Source organism: Galeopterus variegatus, unplaced genomic scaffold (genome assembly GCF_000696425.1).
Source record: "Galeopterus variegatus unplaced genomic scaffold, G_variegatus-3.0.2 Scaffold1178, whole genome shotgun sequence".
NCBI classification, from domain to species: Eukaryota; Metazoa; Chordata; class Mammalia; order Dermoptera; family Cynocephalidae; genus Galeopterus; species Galeopterus variegatus.
In genome coordinates this window covers 302,390-327,482 of record NW_007727289.1, presented here as the reverse complement: position 1 = coordinate 327,482, position 25,093 = coordinate 302,390, and the positions used below count along the sequence as shown (strand labels likewise).

The following is a 25,093-nucleotide window of genomic DNA, read 5'->3' as shown; positions in this document are numbered from 1 at the left end:
TCCATTTGATAGATGTCTACATGAGTCAGATGTAGGAGCGCCACCTCTCCAGAGGTAGATTCTTAATCCACAAGGAAATGTAGGTATTTCCAAGGATAAAACTCAGTCCTGGATCACACTCACATCAGAGGTTCTGGGCTACTTAGTTCACTCTCCTGGATCATGTTCATTCTTTCATTAATGTAGCAAGAGGTACAATAACTTCTGCTATGGTCTTCTGATCTGTGTCCACTGTGAGCAACGGTGAGTGACTCAGACAGATACAGGACAGGATATGATTCGATCTTCTAACAACACACTGATTACCAGGAATACAAAGTAAAGGAGGAACATTACGAAGCCCAGGATCTTGTTCATTCTCCATTTGCACAATGCAATTGAAGAGATCACAAACAGGAGCATGAGAAAAAGCAAAACAATTGCACAAAACAAGCCATTGCTGCTGACTGGAACAGGCCGTAATCCATGGATAAGAGAAAAGAGCAACCAAGGAACGGGCAAGCTGCAAGATTGAAGAAACAATGTGAATATTTTAGTGTTTATAATAATCTCATATTCCTAAATAGTGTTTTACAATTTACAAAGCATGTATTTTTTTCACCAAGAATAAAAACAACCTATGAAGTAGAGCAGAAATTATTAGCTCCATTTTAACAGATGAGGAAACTAAGGTTCAAATAAATTACTTGCGTAAGGACTCAGCTAATAACTGGAAGAGCCTACATTAAAACTAGTGTTCTGAGTCTGAGCTTTTTGTTCCTGCATACTTCATGACTTCTATATGACTAACCAAGTTCAGTTACTCTTTAGTATCTAAGTTTTTACAATAAGGCCTACCTGAGGATAACATTTCTTTAAATTCTTTAATGATCAAGGCCTCCTGTGTCTTTTGACCTCCCCCACCTGCCATATGCACATACACAAATTCAAATTAAAGGAAACAAATCCACCACCCAACTCCAAGACATGACTGGAGAAATGAAAACAGAGGCATTTGCTTTTTTATTAAAAATGCTTTTTACAACCACTGAGCTAGCAGGAGCCTAAATACAAAGGAGCAAGAGTTTCGAGAAGTGAAATTAAGTCATTGCTCTCTCCACCTCCACCAGCTTGAAAGTCCTTGAGCAGAGCATTTGACTGTAAGCACGTACTTCAAAAAGTTCATGGAAAGACTTGTATTATCTTTTAATTCTGTTTTTCCACAAACTTTTTGAAGTACGCTCATATTTGGTAATGGAATGTAATGGACTCCATTTCTCAATTCATCTGTAAATTCCAATCAGTTACATTTCAGACAGCATTTTAGTTCTATTATCCCATCTGGCTATGATGAATGAAGTGAGGACTTTGTTGCCTTATAGAAACTAACAATATAAATGCCCTTTTATTGCATGTATAATGAATGATGTGGAAAACCAGTGAACAGGGCCAATGCAGTGTTTTCTAGTCATACTTAATATGCCTTGGAAAGTAACATTGCTACTCACCCCACGGTGATATCAAATATGTTACTGCCCACAGAGCTTGACACAGCCATGTCTCCCAGGCCCTTCCGAGCGACAATCACACTGGTGATGAGGTCAGGAATTGATGTCCCTGCTGCTAGGATTGTTAAACCCATAATCTCTTCAGAGATGCCTATTGTTTCACCAACCTGGTAAACAGCAACAGTAATGAGAAACCGTGGCAACAGCAGGTGAAAACCCTGACAGTCTTCAAAGCACAACTACATACTACGGTGTGCAAACAGAACACCTTCCAAGGAACTCAGCACACTCCTTCGGCAGGCAGGGGTGAGGGAGGGTGATGGTGGAACTGACAGCTGGGGAGATGGCCGTAGATAGAAAGAGCCAGACTCTTGCTCCAGGCTGCAGGGAGCCGTACTACTCTTCTAAGTTGGGCTAAAAGTTATCTGTGATACTAGATCTGCCTCTCACTGTCATTCCAACTACAACACCTCTAACTTCCCAAAAGAACTGCCCTTCCAAAGATCCGTTCGTGTCAACATTTCCATTTCCAGAAACGTGAACAGTTGCTATGTGCCAGGAACTAAGAGGCTGGAGATAGAAGTATGAGCAGTGTGACAGAGAGCCTACCGCCAGCCTAGTGAAAGAGAAAAGCTTTTAAACAACAATACAGCTTTGTGTTGAGTGCAATAATCTAGGCAGAACTGAAAAACCATGAGCACTCAGAGGAAGACTGACACCAGAAAACAGGCGAAACTGAGCTACTAGCTCTTAGAGTGTAGGATTTCACTGGGGAGGTGGGGGGGATTCGTGGTGGAAAAAGCAGGGAATGAGGCTAATGAGACCTGGTCAGCAGGAATGAGGATGCGAACAGCCTTCTGTGTCCTGCTGCAGTATGAATACTTTCTAAGACAGAAAAGCCACACTTGAAAAGCACTACATTCACTGGAATAAAAAGTCTACTTTTAAGGCTCTATGAACAACATAGAAACTGCACAAATTCACTGGATCCTTGATGTTCCCTGGGTACTGGAAATTCATCCTGAAGGGGGAAGGAAGTGTTCTTGAGACCTGCTGATGCAGGATTTAGTTCCTGCTGTTCACTCACCTGGTGAGCCCACCACACCATGAGGTATGAGAACATGGCTATCCAGACGATGGATCCCAGGAAGGTGATAACAAAAAACTTCCTAGACTCCTATTTGACATTTTGAAAAGGAAGAGAAATAAGTTGCAGAGGCTAAAGGTCCTTGGCCCTTCTGAGAGAGCCCCAGAATCAAGTGAGGTCTGATGATGGAGAGGATCTGGAGACAGTTGAGCTGAGGCTTTCTCTCCAGTGAGGACCTTGAGATGGATGGGAAAGGGGGGTGGATGCTTGCAGGGGAGTCCAATCAGTAGGATGTTCAGCCATCAACCAAACTAAAGAGAGCTATTTGCTTGCCCTGGAACCAGACAAATCTAGGCATTTGGTTTGACTTTTGCAATTCTCCCCTGCCTCACCCCTTTCTGGACCAGAGACAAACTATGGGCTGCCTTTGGGTGGAGTACATTATTCAGATCTTTCCCTACAAGTAGAAATGTTGGGTGGAAATAGCAGTTATCTCCCCAGGGTTTTAGAACATCTCCGTGAAATATGGGGTGGGTGGAGTAGCATAGTTCTCAAGCTAAAAACAGAGATGGGAGTCAGGAAGGACTATTGCACGCTGCTTATAGTGGTGGACACAGGGCACATTTGAGTTCTAGGGCCTCCCAATCCCAGTGGTATGTACCCTAGGCTCACGATCCCCATCCCAGATCCTCTCGGTAGAGCAGCCGTGCCAAGCTGGTTTTCCCTGCCCTCTCCCTTCTCTCAAGTGTGAGAATAGAGACCCCACAGCCTCCCTGGGGACAGACGCCTGAAATACAGCTGGCACACGCACCTGCCTCCGGACATCAGGCACCGTCAGCCACAGTGGGAGCACGATGGGCAGGAGGAAGAGGTAAATGGCCTGCTTCTGCCTGGTCTCAGGCCAGTCCAGAGACAGAGGCTCCTCATTCCCCTCCTCCTCTTCATCGTCATCCTCTTCCTCCTCCTCTTCCTCCTCCTCGTCACTGTCACCTCCATCACCTCCCCCGTCACCATCTACGCCTTTCTCATCACTTTTGGCTTCACCTTCATTTTCAGCATGTGATTCCTGGCCTTCAGTTTCACCTTCATCACCTTCCATTTCACCATCTCCTTGGATTTCCCGTTCACCTTCATTTCCATTGTCCCGTTTTTCTTCTGCTTCAATTTCACCTGTACCTCTGGGTTGGGTTTCACCTCCACTGTTCTCTCCAGTGTCACCTGCACCAGGAGCTGCACCCTCTTCACCTGTCACTTCACCTGGGCCGTCAGCTCCAGCCACATCTTCCTGCAATCCAAAGCCAACAGATTAAGGTGTGGTAACTGCTCTGCTTGTTTTCCTTTCCAGTTCCTCTTTTTGTGTTGTTGTTCTTCTTCTCAGAATGTACCTGAAAACTTAAGTATGAGGAGAAAACGAATGCAAAATTCCCATCACGACATTCCTACCCAGTAGTTGTCCAGCTTCTATTTGATCATTTCCAAGAGTGGAAAACTCGGGCCGGCCCGTGGCTCACTCGGGAGAGTGTCGTTCTGATAACACCAAGGCCACAGGTTCAGATCCCATATAGGGATGGCCGGTTAGCTCACTTGGGAGAGCGTGGTGCTGACAACACCAAGTCAAGGGTTAAGATCCCCTTACCGGTCATCTTTTAAAAAAAAAAATAATAATAATGGAAAACTCACCACCTAAAGGATCTCCTGTCATCTTTGACAACTCTAATTGGTTTGATCGTATTACTTATATCAAAGTCACACTCCCCATGTATAGATGTACTCTTTGGAGCCATACAGAACAAGTCTAATGACTCTTCCATGGGACCTCTCTCTTCCTTGGGTTAAAGATTCCCAGATCCTTCTATTGTCCTTCATGCTATATAGCCTAGAGCCTCCTTCCTGTCTTGGTGAACTCGTTCTAATTAGCTTATATCCCATGAGGAGGGCATCCAAAACTGAACACGGAACACTGCACAGAGGGGAAAAGGACTATCACCTCCTTTGTCTGAGGTACTATGCTTCCATTAATGTTGCTTAATATGGTATGATATCATTTGGTGGTAACCCACATTGCTGAGACTACTAAACTCCTAAATTGTTATATTACCTTATATATATGTAAAATACTGATAATACCTATTTACTGTGGGTTTTTTGTGCCAGGCACCATGGCAAGTGGTTTAATAATGATAGTTAGCACTTACTATGTTTCATTAGTCAATTTATGATATCGATAGACTTATATCCATCTTATGGATGGAGAAACTAGGGTAATGAGAAGTTAAATAATTTTCCCGTGGTTCACACAGTTAATAAGTGATGAAATTGGGATTTGAGTATGGATAGTCCAACTCTTGGCCTCTTAGCCACCAAACTACCCTGCTTTACAAATGCCAGGACTGAATGAGGAGGTCTCTGGCTCCCAAACCTGGTAGTCTGGGGAGCTTGTTAGAAATATAGATTTCCTAGCCCCAACTGGACCAACTGAATTAGAATTTCTGGGATTGGAAGCTAGGAATCTGTATTTTAACATGCTCACAAGTGCTACTGATATATTCATCTGCAGGCCACTGTTTGGGAACCAGGGACTGTCTCCAAAAGCCATTGATTCTGAGGGTCTTCAGATTAGGCACCCAACTAACCTATAAAAACATGCTGGTCCAGTCCCTTGAGCAAATGACCTAGGCTGTGTGCTCATGGAGTAAATATATAATCTGTAACAAATGTCATGAGATTGGCGACCTCCGAAGGATATTTTTTAGTGATTCTCAACTCTCCTGCATATTAAAATCATTTGGAGGCTTTTAAACCATTGAATCCCAACGACCCACCCCAGATATTTTGACTTAATCAGCTGAGGGTGGAACCTGGGCATTTTTTAAAGCTTCCCCAAATTATTTTAATATGCGACCAGGGTTGAGAACCCCTGATGAGGCCTGTGCTTTGAATCGGGAATGAAGAGTGAGAAGATTTTAGTCTGAAATAATTCCTGCCCTCCCTCCTGCACCCCCATCGTGTGGAGAAGGCTTCCTGGAGGAGACAAGTCATTTAAATTGATAGGTATAGGAGTGTCTGCCCAGCCCGTACCCTCTTCTCTGAGGACTGTAACCCCTAATAGCCCCAGCTGAACAGGTGTCTCCGTTCTTCCATGTTGGAGTCAAGTCACCCTCCCTCTCTCTGGCCACAGCTGATTGGCCACAGCTGGATCCCTGACCCATGACCTGGGTTGGACAGATTTTCCTTCTTTTAAGACTGGTTGATGCCCCTATAGACTGGAGGACTGGGGTGGTAGTTTAGGGTTCTGCGTGCTAATAAGAAAACAAATGAAGTCAGGCTGCCAAGAGAGGTCAAGTGATAGAACCTGCACACAGAAAAGGGGCTGTGAGGGAGGGCAGGACATGGAGGGAGAAGCCACTAGGGTCACAAATGCCCTCTCAGGCCTAGGTCCAGCTCATCATGAGACCAAGCTTCACTTCTGCCCTGGGATTCCAGGAGATAACTCTGTATCCCCTTCATCCTTTTACTTGAGCCGGCTGTAAAGGGCCTACTCAGGACACTCATGATACCATGAAGAGGTTCTGGCTGTTGAATAGGAAAAACAAACAGGGATAGAATTTGCAAACTGAGTATTTACTGTCAGTCACTCAACCTATATTGAGCACAGCCGTGTGCCAGGTTTTATGTTTCCCTCTGTGGGGAAGACAGAGGTGACTCGGACTTGTATCCTGCCTTCAGCAACCTTACTGCATAGAAGAACTAAGAGAAGCTGAGAATACAAGGAAGCCAGTGGTAAGAGCCCCGAGACAGGTGCCAGGCACTACGAGCATTCAGATTCGGGGTGGATCAGAGAAGCTTCATGGCAAAGGAGGCACTTAACTCTGTGCCCGGAGAGGTGGGTAAGATGTGGATATATGAAGATGGAGCGAAACACATTCTAGGGAGAGGGAACCATGTGAGCCAAGGCCTGGATGTAGAAAACCATGGAGACAAGAGATCCAGTTTGGCTGGAGCATGGCAGAAGAAGAGGCTGTGAGGCGGTGAAGACTGAGCAGTGTCAGGACGAAGAATGCCCTGCAGACAGGGCTGCCGGTGCCTGACCAGGTGCAGCAGGCAATGAGCAGCCTTGGAAGATTCCAAGGCCTTTACCTGGCAACCCTCCCACCCACATTTAAGGCTGCCTGGTGCTCTGGAGCTGCCTGGTCTCACTGTCCCCTAGTTGCTGACAGTCCCACTAACAGTTACTCCCTATGTTCTTATAGCATCTGACAGTTCACAATACATTCTCCGTATATTAGCTCACTCATACTAAGATGTTACAGTGAATTAACTGGCCCCTGAGGTATCTGTATTGTTGAAGTGATCTTCAGAGAAAGGGCAATGCTTACCCCAGAGGAATGAACCTCAAATAAGATTTCAGAAATTCAGCAAGGAAGTATTTTTGGCTAGCAAGTCCTTCCCTGTGCCTCTCAAATTCCTCCACCTGTGCAGCGGCTGGGTGCCTACCTGACCTCCAGGATCCTCCTCTTGATCTCCCTTGACATCTGGAGCAGGGGTTGGTGTGACTGTGACCGCAGGGAACTGGGCTGGCTCCTCCTCTTTAAAGGATAAACATGGGTTAGCTCAGAAGAGTGGACCAGATTCTGAGGCAGCTGGCAGTGACACTGGTGTGAGTGGCTGCAGGAGCATTGGACTTCAGGGTCTCAGAAGGTTTCTTTGGGGAATTTCTTGTTGGTAGGAAAAGTAAGATGACACTACGTAAATTGTTATTGCCCTGTCCACTGAGATATCTGTAGATGAGAGGACAGCTGGGAAGTAGCCATCCTTGCCCCCACCCCACCATATTCACAGGCATTTCCATCCTGGCTGTTGTGGCTAAGGACACTGTAAACAGTGTGAGCAACTGAAGCAGAGAGAAGGCAAAGCTTCTAGCACTCAGGGCCTGACCCATTGGCAAAGAGCCTGCCAGGTTCAAAGGCAGCAGCTATGAAGCTCTGGACAGGATTAAGGGGAAAGGAGACTTGGAAAGTTTGGAGAGCCAGGTTTAGGTACAGGCTCTCTCACTTGGTTGTATGGCTTTGGGCAAGTTGCTTGACCCTCTGAGCCTGGGTTTCCTTGTCTATAGAATGAGAAGAATGGCCTCTGCACTACCTCCCTCCCGAGCTTGCTGGGTGGATAAGGCAGACCTGGTGTGTTGCACAGAGCCCACGTGTCAGTAGCTGTCCCATTGCTCTGATCCTAGCTGCCACACAGATGCCAGACTTCTGTGTTACCAAACCCCTGCTGGCCTTCCCTCACTGAGCAGAGCCTTCCCTCTGGGTTTACTGGTTTTCAGTAGCTGTCCCATTGCTCTGATCCTAGCTGCCACACAGATGCCAGACTTCTGTTTTACCAAACCCCTGCTGGCCTTCCCTCACTGAGCAGAGCCTTCCCTCTGGGTTTACTGGTTTCAGACAAATCACAAGCAACACCGTCCTTGTGTAGAAGTGACAGGAAGAAGAAATAGAGTTCAATAGAGTCTCATTTTGGATAAGACATCGCAAAATACAAGTGGGAGTTCAACAACCCCCTGCCTTTCCTCGCCTACGCCATCTGAGGTAAGTGCAGAAGGAGCTGTAAGGGCCACGCAGGCCCGCAGCCATGTCAGAAGGGGAGCACGTGGGAAGGAGGAGGGATAAGACATAGCAAAATACAAGTGGGAGTTCAACAACCCCCTGCCTTTCCTCGCCTACGCCATCTGAGGTAAGTGCAGAGGGAGCTGTAAGGGCCACGCAGGCCCGCAGCCATGTCAGAAGGGGAGCACGTGGGAAGGAGGAGGCCGGAGTGAAATGGCGCACAGGGCAGCATCAGATCATCACCCTCACTGATTGCTCAGAGAGGCCACAAGGTGCGCCTGGGTCCCTTGCCTGGGCTGGCTGCTGCTTCCAGACCGGGCTCACCACTGTGGGGGGTGGGATGGGGGGCAGGAGAAAACCCGCTGGACTGGCCTTCTCACCTTCCAGTTTGCTTTCTGCTTTGGTCTGGGATTGTGCTGTGGCCTCCTGATCCAAGCTCTCCTCCTCCTTGTCCTCGGAGGGGTGGGCTGCGAATAGGAAAGGAAACACACCTTATCTGGGATATCATCCCAAATATCATCCCTGCCAGGTGACAGGACAAGTAGGACAGTCAGCTGAGCAGCCAGAACAGCTGAAGCAGGAGGGAAAAGGCTGGCCTGGGAGTTGTGATGTCTGGATTCTAATACTACTAGGCCTGTTCATGGTCCCAGTTCCCAAGATTTTGTCTTAAATTCCCAGCACTGTCACTAACTGGCTGTGACCTTGGGCAAGTCCATTCCCTTCTCAAGGCCTATTTCCTCTTTGGTAAGATGACATAGTTGGTCTCAGGGGCAACAAATAAAATGTGTTTCCTTTATGAGCTCAAGTGATGCTGCTTGAGTGCTGAACTAAGAAGGATTCTGGTAGGAAAGTACCATGACTGATTGGTGATGTCTGGGCTGGGCAGGCAATGGAGAAATAACTGAGGGATGCAAATTTCAGCTATCCTTGCACTAAATTATCTGTAAGAAGGTCCTTTGCAGCTTACTTTTCTATAAATCTACTAGAAGCTTTTGCTGTAGCTCCAGGGGGACTACTGGTGGCCATGTCATGAGCCTTCCCTCTCCAGTGGAAAAGTGGAAATAGTTGTCCAACAAGCTCTCAGCCACACCCTTTTTGACCCCAGACACCTGGAACCCAAGTAGGGCCTCCTTCCAGATCGTTGTGCACACGCCCTCTTGGCAGCCCACAGAACAGCATGCACAGAATGGTGCTTCCCTGATTTCCAGGCAAGAAAAATGGGGAGGGCAACTGTCTTCCAGTGTGACCATGTGTCAGGCAACATGGTGCTTTATATGTGTAATTTTGAGGTGGGAGAGGAAGGAGGCACGGAGACTGAAATGCGGGGGCTCATGAGGGTTCCCCTACAGCTGTTGTAGCTTGGGGTGGGGGTGAGGGCATTAGCACAAGTGATAGAACAAAGTGGTGCCATGGGATCGATTCTGGATTCCAGGCTGGCTCTGCCACATGAGCACTGGGTGACTTTGGGAAGCCTGGGTGCCCTCTCTAAGCCCCAGTGTGATCTTTCTTAAATGATATACTCACAGCACTGATGTGAGGGTCTATGAGACAAAATAAAAATAAAATGCTTTGATTGCTGCAAAGTGCTAGCCTCACCCATATTGTTATGTTAGCCTGGATTCTGGAGCCTGATGACCTGGGTTTGAATCCTAGTTCTGCCACTTGCACCATAGCTGTGGACCTAGCTGGGTGATTCTTTAACTTCTCTGTACCACAGATTCTTCATCTGTAAAATCTTGCAGAGTTTTGACAGAGTAAATGAAGTTATACCCTGTCATGTATAAATTTGTGAACATGCTTAAAACAGTGCCTGGCACCTAGAAACCACTATAAGTTTTAACTATAACAACAATAACCACAACGATGATGATGCATTGACAACAGCAGTTGAGAGGGGCTGCGTGGCTCAGGAGGCAGCTCTGCAGTGATGAGGCCCCGCATTCCAGAGGGTTTGAGTTAGAGACCCCATTGACAACAGCAGTTGAGAGGGGCTGCGTAGCTCAGGAGGCAGCTCTGCAGTGATGAGGCCCCGCATTCCAGAGGGTTTGAGTTAGAGACCCTGGAGACCATCTAGTCTGTCATACAGACAGGCTGAGAGGAAACAGAAGGTAGAATCTGGGAAGCTGGGTGGATCACAGCCTCTGCCTGGGTCCAGGATGGGCAGGAAACAGATAAACGGGTCTGGAATTACGACCTGTCTAAACTCTCAGAGTTGGTTCAGCTGCAGCTGCCTCTGGCAATAAGCTCCATCTGCAGAGCCACCACAATGGCACATGTGGTCCCTCGAAGTGTCCGGTGCCAAGCAGCTCTTCATCAGAACTGAGGTGTCAGGAGGCCAGCAGCCCACTGCCTCCTTCATCCAGAAAACCCCAGCAGCTCCTCGGCCTTAAACAAGCTCTGCAGTCTTCACTGAGCAGCATGCAGCTGTTATCAGAGGCAGGCTTGCTGTTAGGTAGTTCTGGTCCTGGTGCTGAGAATATCTGCTGATTGTTGGCTGGAGGGCTGGCAAGAAAAACCAAATTTCCCTCTTCCTCTCATCTCTCATCATACACCGAAGCCTCTCATTTCCCATGCCACCAAGTAGAGCAGGTCAGCTGCAGGGTCTCTCTCACGACCCCCACAGGTCCGAGTGAAATCACCGTAAGAGGCATGGGACCCTGGAGAGGAAAAGCCCCTTCCCAGGGAAGGTGAGAGTTCAGACCACAAGAAACATCTCTTCAACTGATCAGCTCCGTGGAAAGAGCTGGAACACCTGGAAAGGGTGGATACATCTGGACGGCTGTCTGGAAACCACATGTGGAAACACAAACACGTATCTGGAGAGTCTTGGGAATAAAGGTCCTCATCACAGCCCTGCCTGTTCCCAGCCCCTCCTGGTGGAGTCTCAGGGTGTAAATCAGGGTCGGACTCTCTGAGCAGGACTGCACCCGGAGCACATCTGCCGTCATTCACTGCCATTCTAAGCCCCACCACGCCCATAGACCATGTACCAGGCATGCCTGTCTTCCCTGGGGTGACTCTGTCATGGGTTCCCCCAGCGCTTGTTTCTTCACGTGGCCGCTCCCCTCTCAGTGTAGCCGGATCATCTCCTTAGCATCAATCTCCTCTGACCTCGGCCTGGCCTGGACATCACATAATCCTGTTAGAATAAGTAGGCCAGCTGGTGACTGCTGGTCCTGGAAGTAGCCCAGGCAGGGGGCCCTGCAGTCCCATTCAGGAGGTCTTTATCTTCCCAACTTTACCAGAGTCAGTGATTCCTCTGGAGGTGGCCAAGCATGACCCAGAGATACAGCTTCTGTCACTGGGCCCAGGCTGGGTTGCGCCCAGCACTCAGCACCGGAGGCTGCCAGGTGCTGCAGACTGTCTGGAAACCCCAGATGTACCGTTTTTCTGAAGCTAACACTTGGGGATGGCCTCTCTCACAGTGTCTGCTGAGGCTCACCTTGAGAAATTTCTAAAGAAATTCTCATCACCTTGTCTTTGATGCTGCTTTCCACGGTACAGTATGCTTGTCTTTAACATGTGACAACTCAGTGTTGTGTCTGAAGATACTTCAGGGCCTGAGGAAAGTTCTGAGTATGCAAGATCTGTCCCTGAACTAGAGGTCAGTCAGGGGCTCCTGGGGCTCAGTGGGTCATTCTGTGGCATCACATTCAGCTCAATCCTCAGCCTTCCTCCTCTCCAGCCGCACTTCAAGCCCCTGGCTGTTTTTTTTTTTTTTTTTTTTTTTTTTTTTGGTGACTGGCCATTCAAGTCCTTGGCTTTTGTTCAAAAGCCAACCTTTCCCCAGAGAGGGAGGGGCCCAGGAAGAGCAGGAGAGCACCTGAGAGTTCCCTAAAGGGGCTGAGAAGCATGTGGGGGCATCTCTTTGGGGAAGAAAGGCAGAAGGCAGGACTTGGTAAGGCAGATGGTGAGAATCTCAGCAGCCTCCATCATCCGTCAACTTGGATATCAGCCTCCATTGCACTTTGGACCCTGTCCTTACCCTTGCCTTCCCTGCCCCCAGAAGTAGTCCTGGAAGCTCCCAGTGTATCCTTTGGGATTCCTGGCTGGGGAAGGGGTTACTCCAGAGTGAATACAAAGCAAAGGGATATGCCACTCAGAGCTACTGGGCTGTGGGGCCCTACAAGAGGTGCCAACAGAAGCAGCCCTGGCCAGTCAGCCTGGGCCAAGCTACATGACTGGAGATTCTCTGTGGAATCCCGGGGCTGACTCATGGGCAGTGGGCTTTGCAAAGAAATCACTGCAGGCATCCCCAACACAGACCAACGCACGTGGCACTCATGGCCTAACTGCAGGCGAACCCCTTCATTTTATAGGGAGGGACACTGAGGCAGGGAAGTCATGGGATGTGGATACCTAAGGACCTTACCTTCTGCGCTCTTTGTGGCCCTCTAATGGTAAGTCCCCTGTTTTTGTCTCTTCCCTGTCTCCCCGGCTTTCTGACTTTTACCACCCACTCTTTCCTCTGCTAACTCTCTCTTCCCATCCTCCACCCACTGCCTCTCAGATTTGCAGGTCCCAGTTCTCCTCCAGCTGAAGGAGGGAAGGAGTGGACAGGGCAAACCACGCAGGTCTGGGGAGGCCTTGCTTACCTTCCCCCAAAGGGTCCAGGCTGCGGAGCATGAGCTGGTAGATGGTGCTGCGGGTGGTGCTGTTGTGCAGAGAGGCCGAGCTGCTCCCGCTGGTCAGCAGGGACGGGAGCTAAGCAAGGGGAGAGCCGCACAGGCCTCAGTGGGCCCCTGCCCAAGCCAGGGGAGGAGCCACACAAGGGCCTCACCAACCTGGCCTCATTCCCATAGAGATCAGGGAGAAAGCACAGAAGTCTTATCCTGATCTCCTTTCTTCCTTCACCCCCAACCAGGAGAGTTACACTGCTTTCTTTCTCAGCCTCTCCTCAACTCTTCCATGACTAGCTTATTCTGGGTACTGAATAACTCCCCAAGGTCTCAGCAGGAAGCAGAGCACGTGTGTTAGGGATACCTCATTACCAAGAGTTTTCAGATCCCTGCAAGCACACCCTCATAGACACACACCTTCAACCCTGTGTGATCAGATAAGTGCTAGTGTCTTGGGGATGCTGTGGGGCAGCCATCTGGGAAGAGGGACAGCCCTAGATAGTCCAAGACAAAGAAGAATTAAGCTCATAGTATTTACTGTCTGGACCACTAGCTTGCCACTTTGCATTCACAGTCTTGCAATACCATCTGAACTTTTTTAAAACAAAAATCATTGTTAAAACTTTCACATGCATGAATTGTCTACCCAGCTAGACTCTAGATTTTTTTCCCCATGCAATGTACAGTCACCTCTGTTCCCCTAACCTGTGGAATAGTGTCTTGTACACAGTAGGTACTCAGTAAAAGTAAGCTGAATGAGTAAATACTCCCAAGTGGCCTCTAGTGCTGTCTTTAGGCTGTCCCCAGTAATTGTCTTTACCCTCTCATTGCTTCCCTCACCCCACCAACCTCCATGGTCAAACCAGAACTAGACTTCCTATGCTCCCTTCTCGGTTCAGCTCAGAAAATATACAATATAGTGCCTGATCCAGGGCCACCCACCCATCCAACCAATTTATTATTCATTCAGTTCTTATTGACTGTGCACCTGATATTTATGTGGTGCTGTGCCGGTTGGGATACAAGGATGGTTAGCATATGGATTCGATGTCCAGAAAGGAATTGAGACCAATGATAAAACAAACACATGAGAAAGCAGATATGGTTTGTGAAATGAGAGGCATAGATAATGGTGTTGTGCTGGGATGGGCAAGGAAGGCTTCCTGAAGTAGGTGGAATTTGAGTAAGTTTTTTTTTTTTTTTTTTTTTTTGTCTTTTATCTTTTTCCGTGTCCGGCAACGGATCGCAACCCTCAGTGTTGCCCCCGTACCGGACCGAGGGCCGGGAACGGGATCGCAACCCTCGGTGTTGCTCCCGCGCCTCGCTCAGCCAGTGAGCGGGAACCGGTCTGTATATGGGATCCGAACCCTCAGGCAGGAGCGCCGCTGGGCCGGCCCTGAGTAAGTTTTGAAGGATGGAGAAGGTTTGAATGCTTGGATACACATCGTTGAATAAATGAATGAATGAATGAATGAACATACAAATGAATGAAACAGAGCAGAAATCACCAGTCTGAATATAAAGGAGGCGCTGTGCATTTTAACAAACCCCCCCAACTCTTTTGTGGCACACCTGACGGTTTACTGGGATATAAAAGGTGCAGCATCACCCACTGGCTCAGCCATCTCACTAGTTATCATGTCCTACCCTCACCCAGTGAGTTCTCTTTAAAGGCAAAGAACTGTGAAAGGCCAGGCTACTTTTCGGGATTCCTAGCTCTGTCCACAGAGGGAAGAAACTGATCAGGAGAAACTGATCTTTGCCCCATGGTGCACACCCCTCATGATTTCTCTGCCTTCAGATTTATTCAAGCCAAAACACTTTTCTATGGGTTCACTGTCCATTGCTAATCTCAGTATGCACTTAACTTTCCGAAGCCCTTCATGTCCATTTTCTTATTCAGTACGACTTATTCTGTGAAACAGACAAGGCTTGCATTATTATTACTATTTTGACAGATGACAAAACTGAAATGCAGAAAGATTCCATGACTCACCCACACTCACAAAGATAGTGACAGAACCTGAACTTCTAATCTCCATTCAAAGGGTGTGTGTGTGTGTGTTTGGGTGTTTTTGTTTTGTTTTACTAAATCTCATTTCTTTTCCCAAGCATAACTAAGAAAATGAGGTCAAATCTATATATTTCTTAGTGCCTCTGTTTCATGTTATTGACATTTCAGGTACATGGATGTGAATGGTTGTCTACATTTGGGTGCGGCTGATGGATCCATTTATGGGTAGCATTACAGGCAAGAAGGAGCTTTCTGAATATTCCTGTATTACAAACACATTCAACTCCCACATCACACCACTCTCGCTCCTCTTTCTTCAGCCTAATGACTCCCACCTTTTCCTTCTCCTCACAAAAATTAGCAAACAGGCTGAGGAAATCCAAGCGATGTCTTCATGTCAGCCAAACACCCTAGCACCTGTAATACCTCTCAGTGAGTTTGAGTGAGGGGATCCCTTGCAGCTGTTTATGAGAACCTGTGGTGGCAAACTGTGGCAGTCCCTAGGGGGCTTGTCTTCCCGACCCCCGCTTTCTATTTCCCACTGATGTAGCAATTCCTCTTCTAGACCATCCATAACACATTTCCGAAACCACACATTTTAGTCTGTGATTTTTTTTTCAAACATTCACTCGATAAGTATTTATTAAATCACTGGTCTGAGTCCTGCCTTCATGCAGGTTATACTCAAGTCGGGCACACTTCACTTTAGCCCTTCACTGAGTACAGTCTTGCACCTTGATCTGCTCATTTGTCTATGCTGGAAACCTGGAAATCCACCCTGATTCCTCTCTCTCCCTCACAACACACACCCAATTAGCCATCAAACCTCGTTCCTGAAAGTTCTCAAATTTGTCCTCGTTTCTCCACTCTCCTGCCTGCAGTCCTGCAACAGTCTCCTGATTCCTGATTTGTTCCTCTCAGCCAGAGTGAGTTTCTGAGCGAAATACATCCTGTCCCTCCCCTGCATACTGGGAGCCCCACCGTCCTCAGGAGGGAGTCCAGACTTAGCACACATACTTGCACTCCAGCACCATCCAGTAGAAATGCAATGCAAGTCACATGCATGATTTTAAGTTTTTAGTAGCCACATTTTTTAAAAAGCAAAAGAAACAGGTGAACTTAATTTTAATAATATACTTTAACCCAATACAAAACTATAATTTCAACATGTAATTAATATAAAAAATATTGATGTATTTTACATCTTTTTTTCATACTAAGCCTTTGAAACCTAGTGTATATTTACAACACATCTCAAATGGGACCAGCCATATTTCAAGTGCTGAACAGCTGCAGGTAACTAGTGGCCACCGTATTGGACAGAGCAGCTGTAGTCTCTTCACGTTGTCTCATTCCTCTGGCCTTTTCATGTGCCTGTGAGACTGTCTATCCCTTCTTCAGTCAGTGAACTCCTGCTGGTCCTTCAAGATTCACCTAAGTACCACCTCCCCAAGGAAGCCTTCCCTGACTCTGGTCTGTTGAGATGCCCACTCTCTGCAGTTCTAAATCCCTCAGCACTTGCCTATATCATTGCACGTGGTATTGTAACTATTGGTTTTACTTGTTGTCTTCCCCACTGGGGAGGATTTACCGTGGAGCTGAAGTAGCTTAAGCTTCAGGGCTCATCTCTGCCCTACACAAATGCCTTTCAAGGCCTGCACATAATTTTGTAGCAATGGTCTTATATTCTTTTTCTTAATGAGTGTCAGGCTCCACTAAACCTGGATCAACTCCAGCTCCTCCATTAGGCTGAGCTCCTTGAGAGCAGGACTGTGCCTTATTTCTCACCATATCCTAGGCTCAACATAGACCTCATTCAAAGGTATTCAGTGAATGTTTGCCAAATGAATGAATATTGGGGTTCTTTAGGGCTTAGTCCTAGACTATCTCCTTTTTTCAGAGTAGCATCACCCAGTCCTTGATTTTAACAACCATACGTTTGTTGGTGATTCACAAGTTTCTATATCCAGCCTAGACTTTGTTCTTAAGCTTCAGGCTCATTTGTCCAACTGCCTCCTGGACAAATCTGGTGAGTCTGGAGGTGGCCTAAGCACCCAAACTCACCATTCCAGAGTGGAAACTCTTGAGTTTTCCCAAACTTATTCTTCCTTGAATCTTCTGTTTCTCAGTGAATGGCACCACCAACCACCCTGCTGTTTGGGCCAAAAAGCTCAGCACCGTCCTTGACTTCTCCCACTCTCTCACTGTCCACATCCACTTCATCCCCAAGCCCAGATGATTCTGTCTTCAAAACATTCTCAAAGACATGCACATACATATATACAATCACCCACAACAGCCTCCTAACCGGACTCCCTGCTTCCACGCTTGCACACCTACAATTCGTTCTCTACACAGGAGTTAAGGAATAACCTTTTAAAAAGGACTCTCCTTATGTCATCTCCCTGTTGAGCTTCAAATAAAATCCAAACTGTGTATCTGATGATGCACACGGCCCTGCGGTGAAGTAGCCCCCACTCTCCTCTCCAGCGGGATCCTGTACCACTCCCGCCCTTCCTCACTAACCACACTGGCCTCTGTTCCTTCCTCTCATGTGCCAAGCTCTTTCCCAGCTCTGAGCCTTTGCCGATGCTGTTCCCTCTTCCAGGAGTTTTTGCCCAAGGAGCATGGGGTGGTTTCGCTTCTCATTCTGCAGATCTCTACTTGGACTTCTCCTCCAACAAGCATCCCCTGCTCTCTCTCATGAAAGTGGGCTCACTACTTATGGTCACTCTCTGTCACATGCACTGTTTATTTCTTTCACAGCACTTGTCACACTCTGAAAATATCTTCTTAATTTATTTTACTTTTTATTATCCGTGTGTCCACTCCTCACACTAAAAAGTTTTCTGTTGGCTTATATTTCCAATTAATTCAGGTGGCAGAGCATCTAGAAATAACATTCTTCATAGAAAAACATGAATATCTAATTTCATATTTAATCTCATCATATACACTAAGAAAAAATATTACTGTGTTGTATGAATGCATGTAAAATCTCAACTGCAAGCATACACATATCCATAAAAATAAGCTGTTGGACTAGGCATGATCAAATGTTTGAGTTTTTCTGTTAATACTTATTTGTTTCTTATGCATTCCTTTTGTCAACGGCTAACACCCACTTGTAGGTGAATACTGAAAGGAAACCTTAAAATTGAGAATCCTGCTCTTACCATCTTTTCCTGACAATTGGAGGGAAGCTGACTATCATTCGAGGAGTTGAAGGAGGGAACCTCTCAGCCCAGGCTAGGATGGGCTCTTCGGGAGCACACAGGATTCCCTGGAGCCCATTACGGGTGGGGCCTACAGAGGCGGGAGGGGCCCTGGTGGCTGCTTCTTGTCCACAGCCCTTGAGTCCATAGCAGGCAGCTGATAGGAGGCCACTGTTAGAAGCCCTTGGGATAACGTCAAACCTGACAAGAAAGGGGAGGACCAGCCACTAAGGAGGCAGCAGGTTTATCTGCCTGGGGTCTTCTTGGTTGGTTTAATTAAAAATTCTGCCAGGAAGAAAATAGTCCCCATTGCATTTAGGAAAGAATGGTAGAATTTTCCCTGGAGTTTCACATTCTGAAGTATTCTTGGAGACAGAATGTGGGTATGGAGCTTAGAAACGGGCCCAGACCAGGCTCATTCCCTGCCTTGCATCCCTTTTTGCCATTGGTACTCCACAGGGGCTGTCTTGCCAACGATCCACCTCATGCAGACCCTGGTCCTTTCTGGCACACATAAAGAAGAGCCCGTCGTCCTTCAAATACCAAATAAGGATTTTCAGCCAGCCTCCACTTTACTGCCTGTTGGCTTTCTGTGGTCAAGGCAGGTCAGAGATTTATCATTTTTAGCCAGAACAAATACATCGAAAGCTTCAAAACTAGGTATATTAGTTCAGAAAGAGATGTTTGACTGTATTGATAACTATACATTCACCATTTCCTTATTGGGGTCATAAAAGGTATCCTCAAACCAATATATGTCAATTTGAAAATGTTGTCTGAAATAGTTTTAGCTTTAATTTTTTTTTTCAGCCAGTGTCAAAAGAGAGACTCTTAAAATACTTACTATCGGTCTATGTCCCTCATAAAAGGTATCCTCAAACCAATATATGTCAATTTGAAAATGTTGTCTGAAATAGTTTTAGCTTTAATTTTTTTTTTTCAGCCAGTGTCAAAAGAGAGACTCTTAAAATACTTACTATCGGTCTATGTCCAATACTAAGTCATTTATTTCTTCTGGAAATACTCAAGTGAATTCTGGTTAGAATCACTCTCCCAAAAAGACCTTTATCCTGATTCTAGATACTCAGGGTAGTATAAAAAGTACAGTGAAAGGTCCTCTAACTAAGAAACTCAACAAATATGAGTTCGGTGAATACTCAGCAAAAAAAAAAAAAAAAAGAATCATTCTCTGCTGATTGTATGTCTCCAAGTTGTTCAGGTAGGAGAATTCCTGCAAATACATTGTTCTTAATAAAACACCATGTGGCCATTCTCATTTGTTTATTGTCTATAGCTGCTTTCATATTACAACAACAGAGTTGAGTGAGACTGTGTGGCTGGCATAACCTAAAATATTGACCATCTGACCTTTTATAGAAAGTTTGCCAACCCCTGCACTAGTTCATCCCATTCACTTTACAGATAAGCAATCTAAGGCCTGTTTGAAAAGCAAAGTGACTTTGTAGAACTTTGCACAGGGTTCCCTTCATTGCAGTTAACTTTCTCTACTGAAGGGATACAACCTTTTTATTTCCCACACTGCTTTTAATTTAAGTACTTAATAATGATGGTTTGTTGAACTGCATTGACTTGTCCGAGGTAACGGGTTTAGTTAGCAGCAGAGCCTGGGTTAAAACCTAGATATAGTGATTCATGATCAGTGGTAAGGACCACTGAACTTCAGTTTCCTCATCTGCACGATGGAGATAAATCAATTCCTTGTAGGATTTTATGGGAAATTGTTGAGATAATGTCTGTATGGAATAGTTACATACATACATGACATTTATTCCTCCTTAAGCATGGATTCCCTCCCTCACTCCTTTATCTTGCTAAACTGGAGTCCTTGAACTGTTAGGGTTCCCTTGAGGAAACTGAACCAAATAATTCTGGAGCTTCTTTTAGGAATAAGACACTGGTCTCAGCCCTTTGGGAGATACAAAGATTGTTTCCACATTGGGTGGCGATGAGGAGCCTGACATTGCGGCCACCCCCTCTACACCTCACCCTAGGCTGGTAATAGAGGAAGAGGGAGGCACAGGTGTCTTTCCTGTTCCTGTCTCTCTCCAAGAAGAGCTGGCTCGTGCTGCCCTCTACTCTGTCCCCCTGCTTAGACTTTCCGAGCAGCTGTGGCTATGACTTCACCTCCCAGTCCTGCTCCTTGGATCCCATCCACCGTCTGGCCTTGCCCCACTTCTGTCTGACTTCCTTGGCTTTGAAGTTGTGGCTGAATGAATAAGCCCAGTTTCCCTGGTCCATTGCCTTCCCGAGGTGATGCTCAAAGAAGGTACCCATTATTTAGGGAGAGGCATGAACCAATAAGTGTGAGTGTTTGAGCAAGGTGTGTTCATTTTCATAGTTTTCAGGGTTGAGTACAGACTTACATTAAACCACAAAAAAATGAATACCAGCATAGTTTACTAGATCAAAGATCAGATTTTCAGAGAATTGCTTCATGAATTCAAAACAGAATGGATTGCCCTCACAGTCTGTCAGTGAAGTACAAGATAATTTATTTCCCTCTAACCAGATCTTAGGTCTTGGGCAGCCAAACACAGACAAAAATATACTAGCAAAGGCGGTTCCCTTTCTCTGGCTCTGAGAACTGCCGGGGTGAAACTCCAAATCCATGTGTTTAAAAATCATTTTTAAATAGCTATAGTTCTTGAGTTATTTGTACTAATTTTTAGAAGGCAGTTGTTAGTGATGGAAAGTCCTAACTATAGGTTTTTAATTCTAAATAAAGATTTACTTTCAAGTATAACAGTAATTCGACCCACTTCTTAAAAAATAATGCGGTCAATTAAAAATCATATTAGGTCTGTTTCAACAAGTAGATGAGAACAGAGTTGTAATCAGCACTGTGCTAACTCGTTGGCAAAGAGCCGCTGCTAAAGCCTTTCTTAAAAAATAATGCGGTCAATTAAAAATCATATTAGGTCTGTTTCAACAAGTAGATAAGAACAGAGTTGTAATCAGCACTGTGCTAACTCGTTGGCAAAGAGCCGCTGCTAAAGCCTTTGAAGAGTCTCTTAAGCAGGTTACAAATTCTCTTTTGAAGTCATGATTATGCTTGATTTGTTTGGCAAGCTTGTCTTTGATAGTCTAGCTCTGATGAAATGGAAAACGATACTGAAATGGAAAGTGAAACTTTTAACTATGATAATGTCCTGCATCCCAGTGAATTCAGTTCTGGCGGGACACAGCACAATGGTTATTTGTCTGATCTGCTCAGGAGAGCTCCCATTGCCTCATTTGCAGATGCCCAGAGAGGACAAATGTCCTGCCCAGGGTCATATAGCCAGTCTTCAAACTCCCCATTCAGCACTATTTCCCACCAGACTAATGCTCAGAATTTGCAGAGTTTACATAAAAGCAGAATTACTGTGAAGGATTGGGAGGCAAGTCAGAGGCATTTTGAAAACTGCTGGCCTGATGTACACTAAGGCATTAGGTGCTTTTCTCGGAGGAGAGTACCAGGGCTTCATGGCCACCCTTCAGCAAAGCCTGCCCTGAGAACTTCATTAGGAGGCAGGATCCTGTTTCTGCATATTAAATTATATAATGCTCCGAGTCTCCTTTGGGAGCTTGACAACTGGGTTCCCATTCCAGTCTGAATACCTATTGGCTGTATGACCCTGGGCAGGACATTTGTCCTCCCTGGGCCATCTGCAAATGAGGCAATAGGAGCTCACCTGAGCAGATCAGACAAATAACCATCGTGCTGGACTTGCCAGAACTGAACTCACTTGGATGCAGGACATTATCACAGCATGTTAGAGTTAGAACGTTTTGGTGATTAGTTGGACTCTGTCATTTCCTCTAGACAGGGGAAGGGACCTGTCCAAGGTCACACAGTTAATTAAAGGCAGAATCGAATTAGAACTGAGGTTTCCTGGCTCTTGATTCTGTGCTCTGGCCAGAGCACCATCATTTCTCAAAAATTCTAAAGGAAGTTCATTTAATCTCCCTTGCTTCATACATCTCACAGACATGTGGCTGAGTTTGGTCTCCATCCTGCCCACTCATCAAAACTGCTCTGGATTAAGCAGCTAAATCCTTCCACTCTTTGCACGCAAAATTCTGCTCATGCCAGCGGCTCCTCTGAGACTTGAAATGGGCAGGCTATGAACCAACCCTTACCCAAACTCACCCTTTAGGAGCAGGAGAGAAATGGGGTCTGTGTTCCCTGGGATACCCTCACTTTAAAGTTTCAAAGAACCAAAAACTTTAGCATGAACTTTCAGAGCTCAATTTCCCAATTTAATCTCATCTTCCAGGTTATTGAATAATCCAATAAATTTAGCAGGAAGGTCTCTCAAGTGGGCAGAGAAATTCTTGGAAAGGAACTTCTGGGCTGAGAGAAAGCCCCAGGATTGGCACTCCTGGTGTCTGGTCTCCAGCTGGCACAGAGAGAAGGCTCTGCCCCCAGGGATAGATTGTCAGTGCATGATGAGTGGAGCTCCCATCTTCTACAATATTTTAAAATCAAAACAGAAACAAAAAACCCTCCCTTTCTCAGACTCCATCCAATCCACCAGACCCTCCAAGTCTGGAATGTGAACAAACAGGATTAGACAAAAATAAGGGTGCTATAGAAACCCTGAACACCATGCACATGGAAAAGATTATCATTTTTCTCTGTCTAGTATCTCCTTGGACATTTTCCAAAGCCCAACTCAAATCACATTTCTAAAGACCCAGTCAGACCAACACAGGCTCAAATCCTGGTTCCATTGCCTATTTGCTATGTGACCTTGAATAAATAGTTTAACTTCTTTAGGCCTCAGTTTCCTCCCCTGCAAATGGGGATCATAATAACAATCACTTTATAGGGTGATTGGGGTTGAGCCAAGGTCACACTTGCAAAAGCCCCAGCATAGTGCCTGACAGAAAACAGGCACTTTGTAGATTTTGAAAAAATAGCAAGGGAACCAGGGCATCCATCTTTTGAGGTCTGACCCAGAACCTTCTATTCTTTGGTCTCTGGCTTCTCCCCACTTTTTTACCCCAAAGGGCTAGAGGAGCCTGCACCAGCTTGTCTTTACCTTGCTGAGGTCCCCCAGGGCCATGACCTTGGCCACTGGCCTCCTGCTGATTTGCTCCTTCACCCAGAGCTCGATCTGCTTGTTCCACTTCATGGTGAACACATAGAGGATATAGGCCAGCAGCAGCAGTAGGCTCTCCCACCAGGCAATTAGGCTGTCCAGGAAGAAGAGGATGAGCATTATCAAGTCAAAGATGTAGAAGGTGACATCACGGAACAAGGGCCACCAGGTGAGGTTGAGAATCTCCCGGGAGAAGAGGGAACAGGTGCCGATGACAAAAAGGATATTGAACACAGCAGAGCCCACAATGGTGCCGATGCCCACGTTGCTGTGGGAAATGAAGACGCCAATGAGAGAGGTGAACAACTCGGGGGCGGAGCCGCCAGCAGCCATGAATGTGGCACCTGCCACATCCTCCGAGATCTGCAGCTTGTCTGTGATGACGCCCAGGGACGGGACGAAGTACTCATCACACACAATGGCCAAGGCCACAAACACATACATCATGCCGAAGATATGTAGAACCACCCAGCCCTGCTGTCGCTCCTCCACACTGAACAGGTCCACGGGGTACTCTCCCTTGGGGTAGAAGTCTGCCTGGCTGGAGGGCAGCACTGAGGGACTGGGACTGGGTGCCTCTGGGAGCAGGGTTGTCAGACTCCAGGAGGGCATGGTGGGCACAGCTGGGGCTGACTCCACAACCACATAGTGGCGAACCTGGGTTATTGGGTATGCCTTGACCATGGGGGTTGCTGAGATGCTGGGTACTATGGAAGATTTCTTTGCCAGCCCCCAGATGGTGGCTGGGGCTGTTCTGATGGCTGGTGTGCTGGTTTGGGGCAAGGGATTCCTAACACTCCAGGCATCAGTAGAGGCTTTGGTTCCTGCTGGGCTGCTGCCTGCCGTGGTGCTTGTTATCACTTGCCCCTCAGAGATGGCTGCTGTGTGCTCCAGGACTGTTCCTTGGGGAGTTGTCAGGTTGGTCTTTCTCACTGACCTCCAAGGATTGGTTGAGCTGTTATTTTCCACTCTTCTGGAGGTAGTTAGGGTGTTCTTCTCCACTATACTCCTTGGAGAAGTCAAGATGTTTGTTTTTACCTCATTTTCCAGAAAAGTTGGGGAGTTACCAACTATTCCCTTGAGAGTAGTTGGGGTGGTTTCCTCCAGTATGCTCTTGGGAGAGTTGGTCTCCAGTGTTTTATAGGTTGCCGTAGTTTCACTGTCTTTCACCGTTGTCCTGGGGGTGATGGCCTGGCTCATTTCCACAGTCGTGAGTGTGAATGGAGCATAAGTGTCTACTGTTCCACCAGGTGGAGATGGGCGGTACTTCCTCACCTTTCCCCTGGCTTGAGTTGGGCTGTAGCTCTCCATTTCTCTCTTGCGTGTTGGGGTATAATTTTTTACTGTTTGTCTGCTTGAAGTTGGGGTGTAGTGATGCTGTACTTTACTGGGTGTGGTTGGGGTGTTTTCCTTTACTCTTTCTGTACCTGCTACTGTTGGGCTGTAATTATTTTTGGGTGTTGTTGGAGTGATCTTGGTTGTTCTTCTCGGTGTACTGGGGGTGTTCTCCATTATGATGCTAGGTGTTGCTTCATCCCCGCCCACTGTGGCTTGGGGTGCCAGCGTCTCACCCTCCATTTCAGAGCCAGCTTTTGGAGGGTCACCACTCACCATCATCATCTCATCATTGGGGAGATCCCGGCTGGCCAGTTTTACAGGCTGTTGGGAAGAGATCGATGCCCACAGTGAGGGGAGGCCCCGGGGTCTCCTCAGGTGCTGATAGGTGGAACCGATGATTAACATTCCTAACAGGAAGAGGAGGCGACTCCAGTGAAGCCGCTTTGGCCAGAGTAACCGCCTCTCCTGCGTCCCCATCCTGATCAACTTCCCCATGATGGCCAGTTATGTCTGGTTACAGAAGGCTTCTCATTCTGTCCATGGAAAGATGGAGGCTGCTCTGGGATTCAGGTTGGTGATCAGGGAAGATTTCTCCATGAAGCCCACCCAGGGGGTATCCACA

The 25,093-nt window shown here is 46.7% G+C and overlaps 1 protein-coding gene across 1 annotated transcript; it reads right to left on the bottom strand.

The window, feature by feature from the left end:
- Positions 1-45: 45 nt before the first annotated feature.
- SLC24A1 (solute carrier family 24 (sodium/potassium/calcium exchanger), member 1) lies at positions 46-24,966 on the bottom strand. The gene is made up of 9 exons (XM_008575378.1): positions 23,074-24,966; positions 15,545-15,562; positions 12,773-12,881; positions 8,558-8,644; positions 7,069-7,160; positions 3,386-3,859; positions 2,575-2,664; positions 1,488-1,654; positions 46-502 (listed from the first exon to the last, which is right to left on the bottom strand). The coding sequence occupies exons 1-9, from the start codon at positions 24,964-24,966 to the stop codon at positions 253-255; spliced, it is 3,180 nt and encodes a 1,059-aa protein (XP_008573600.1). The 3' UTR covers positions 46-252.
- Between the last annotated feature and the right edge of the window lie 127 nt (positions 24,967-25,093).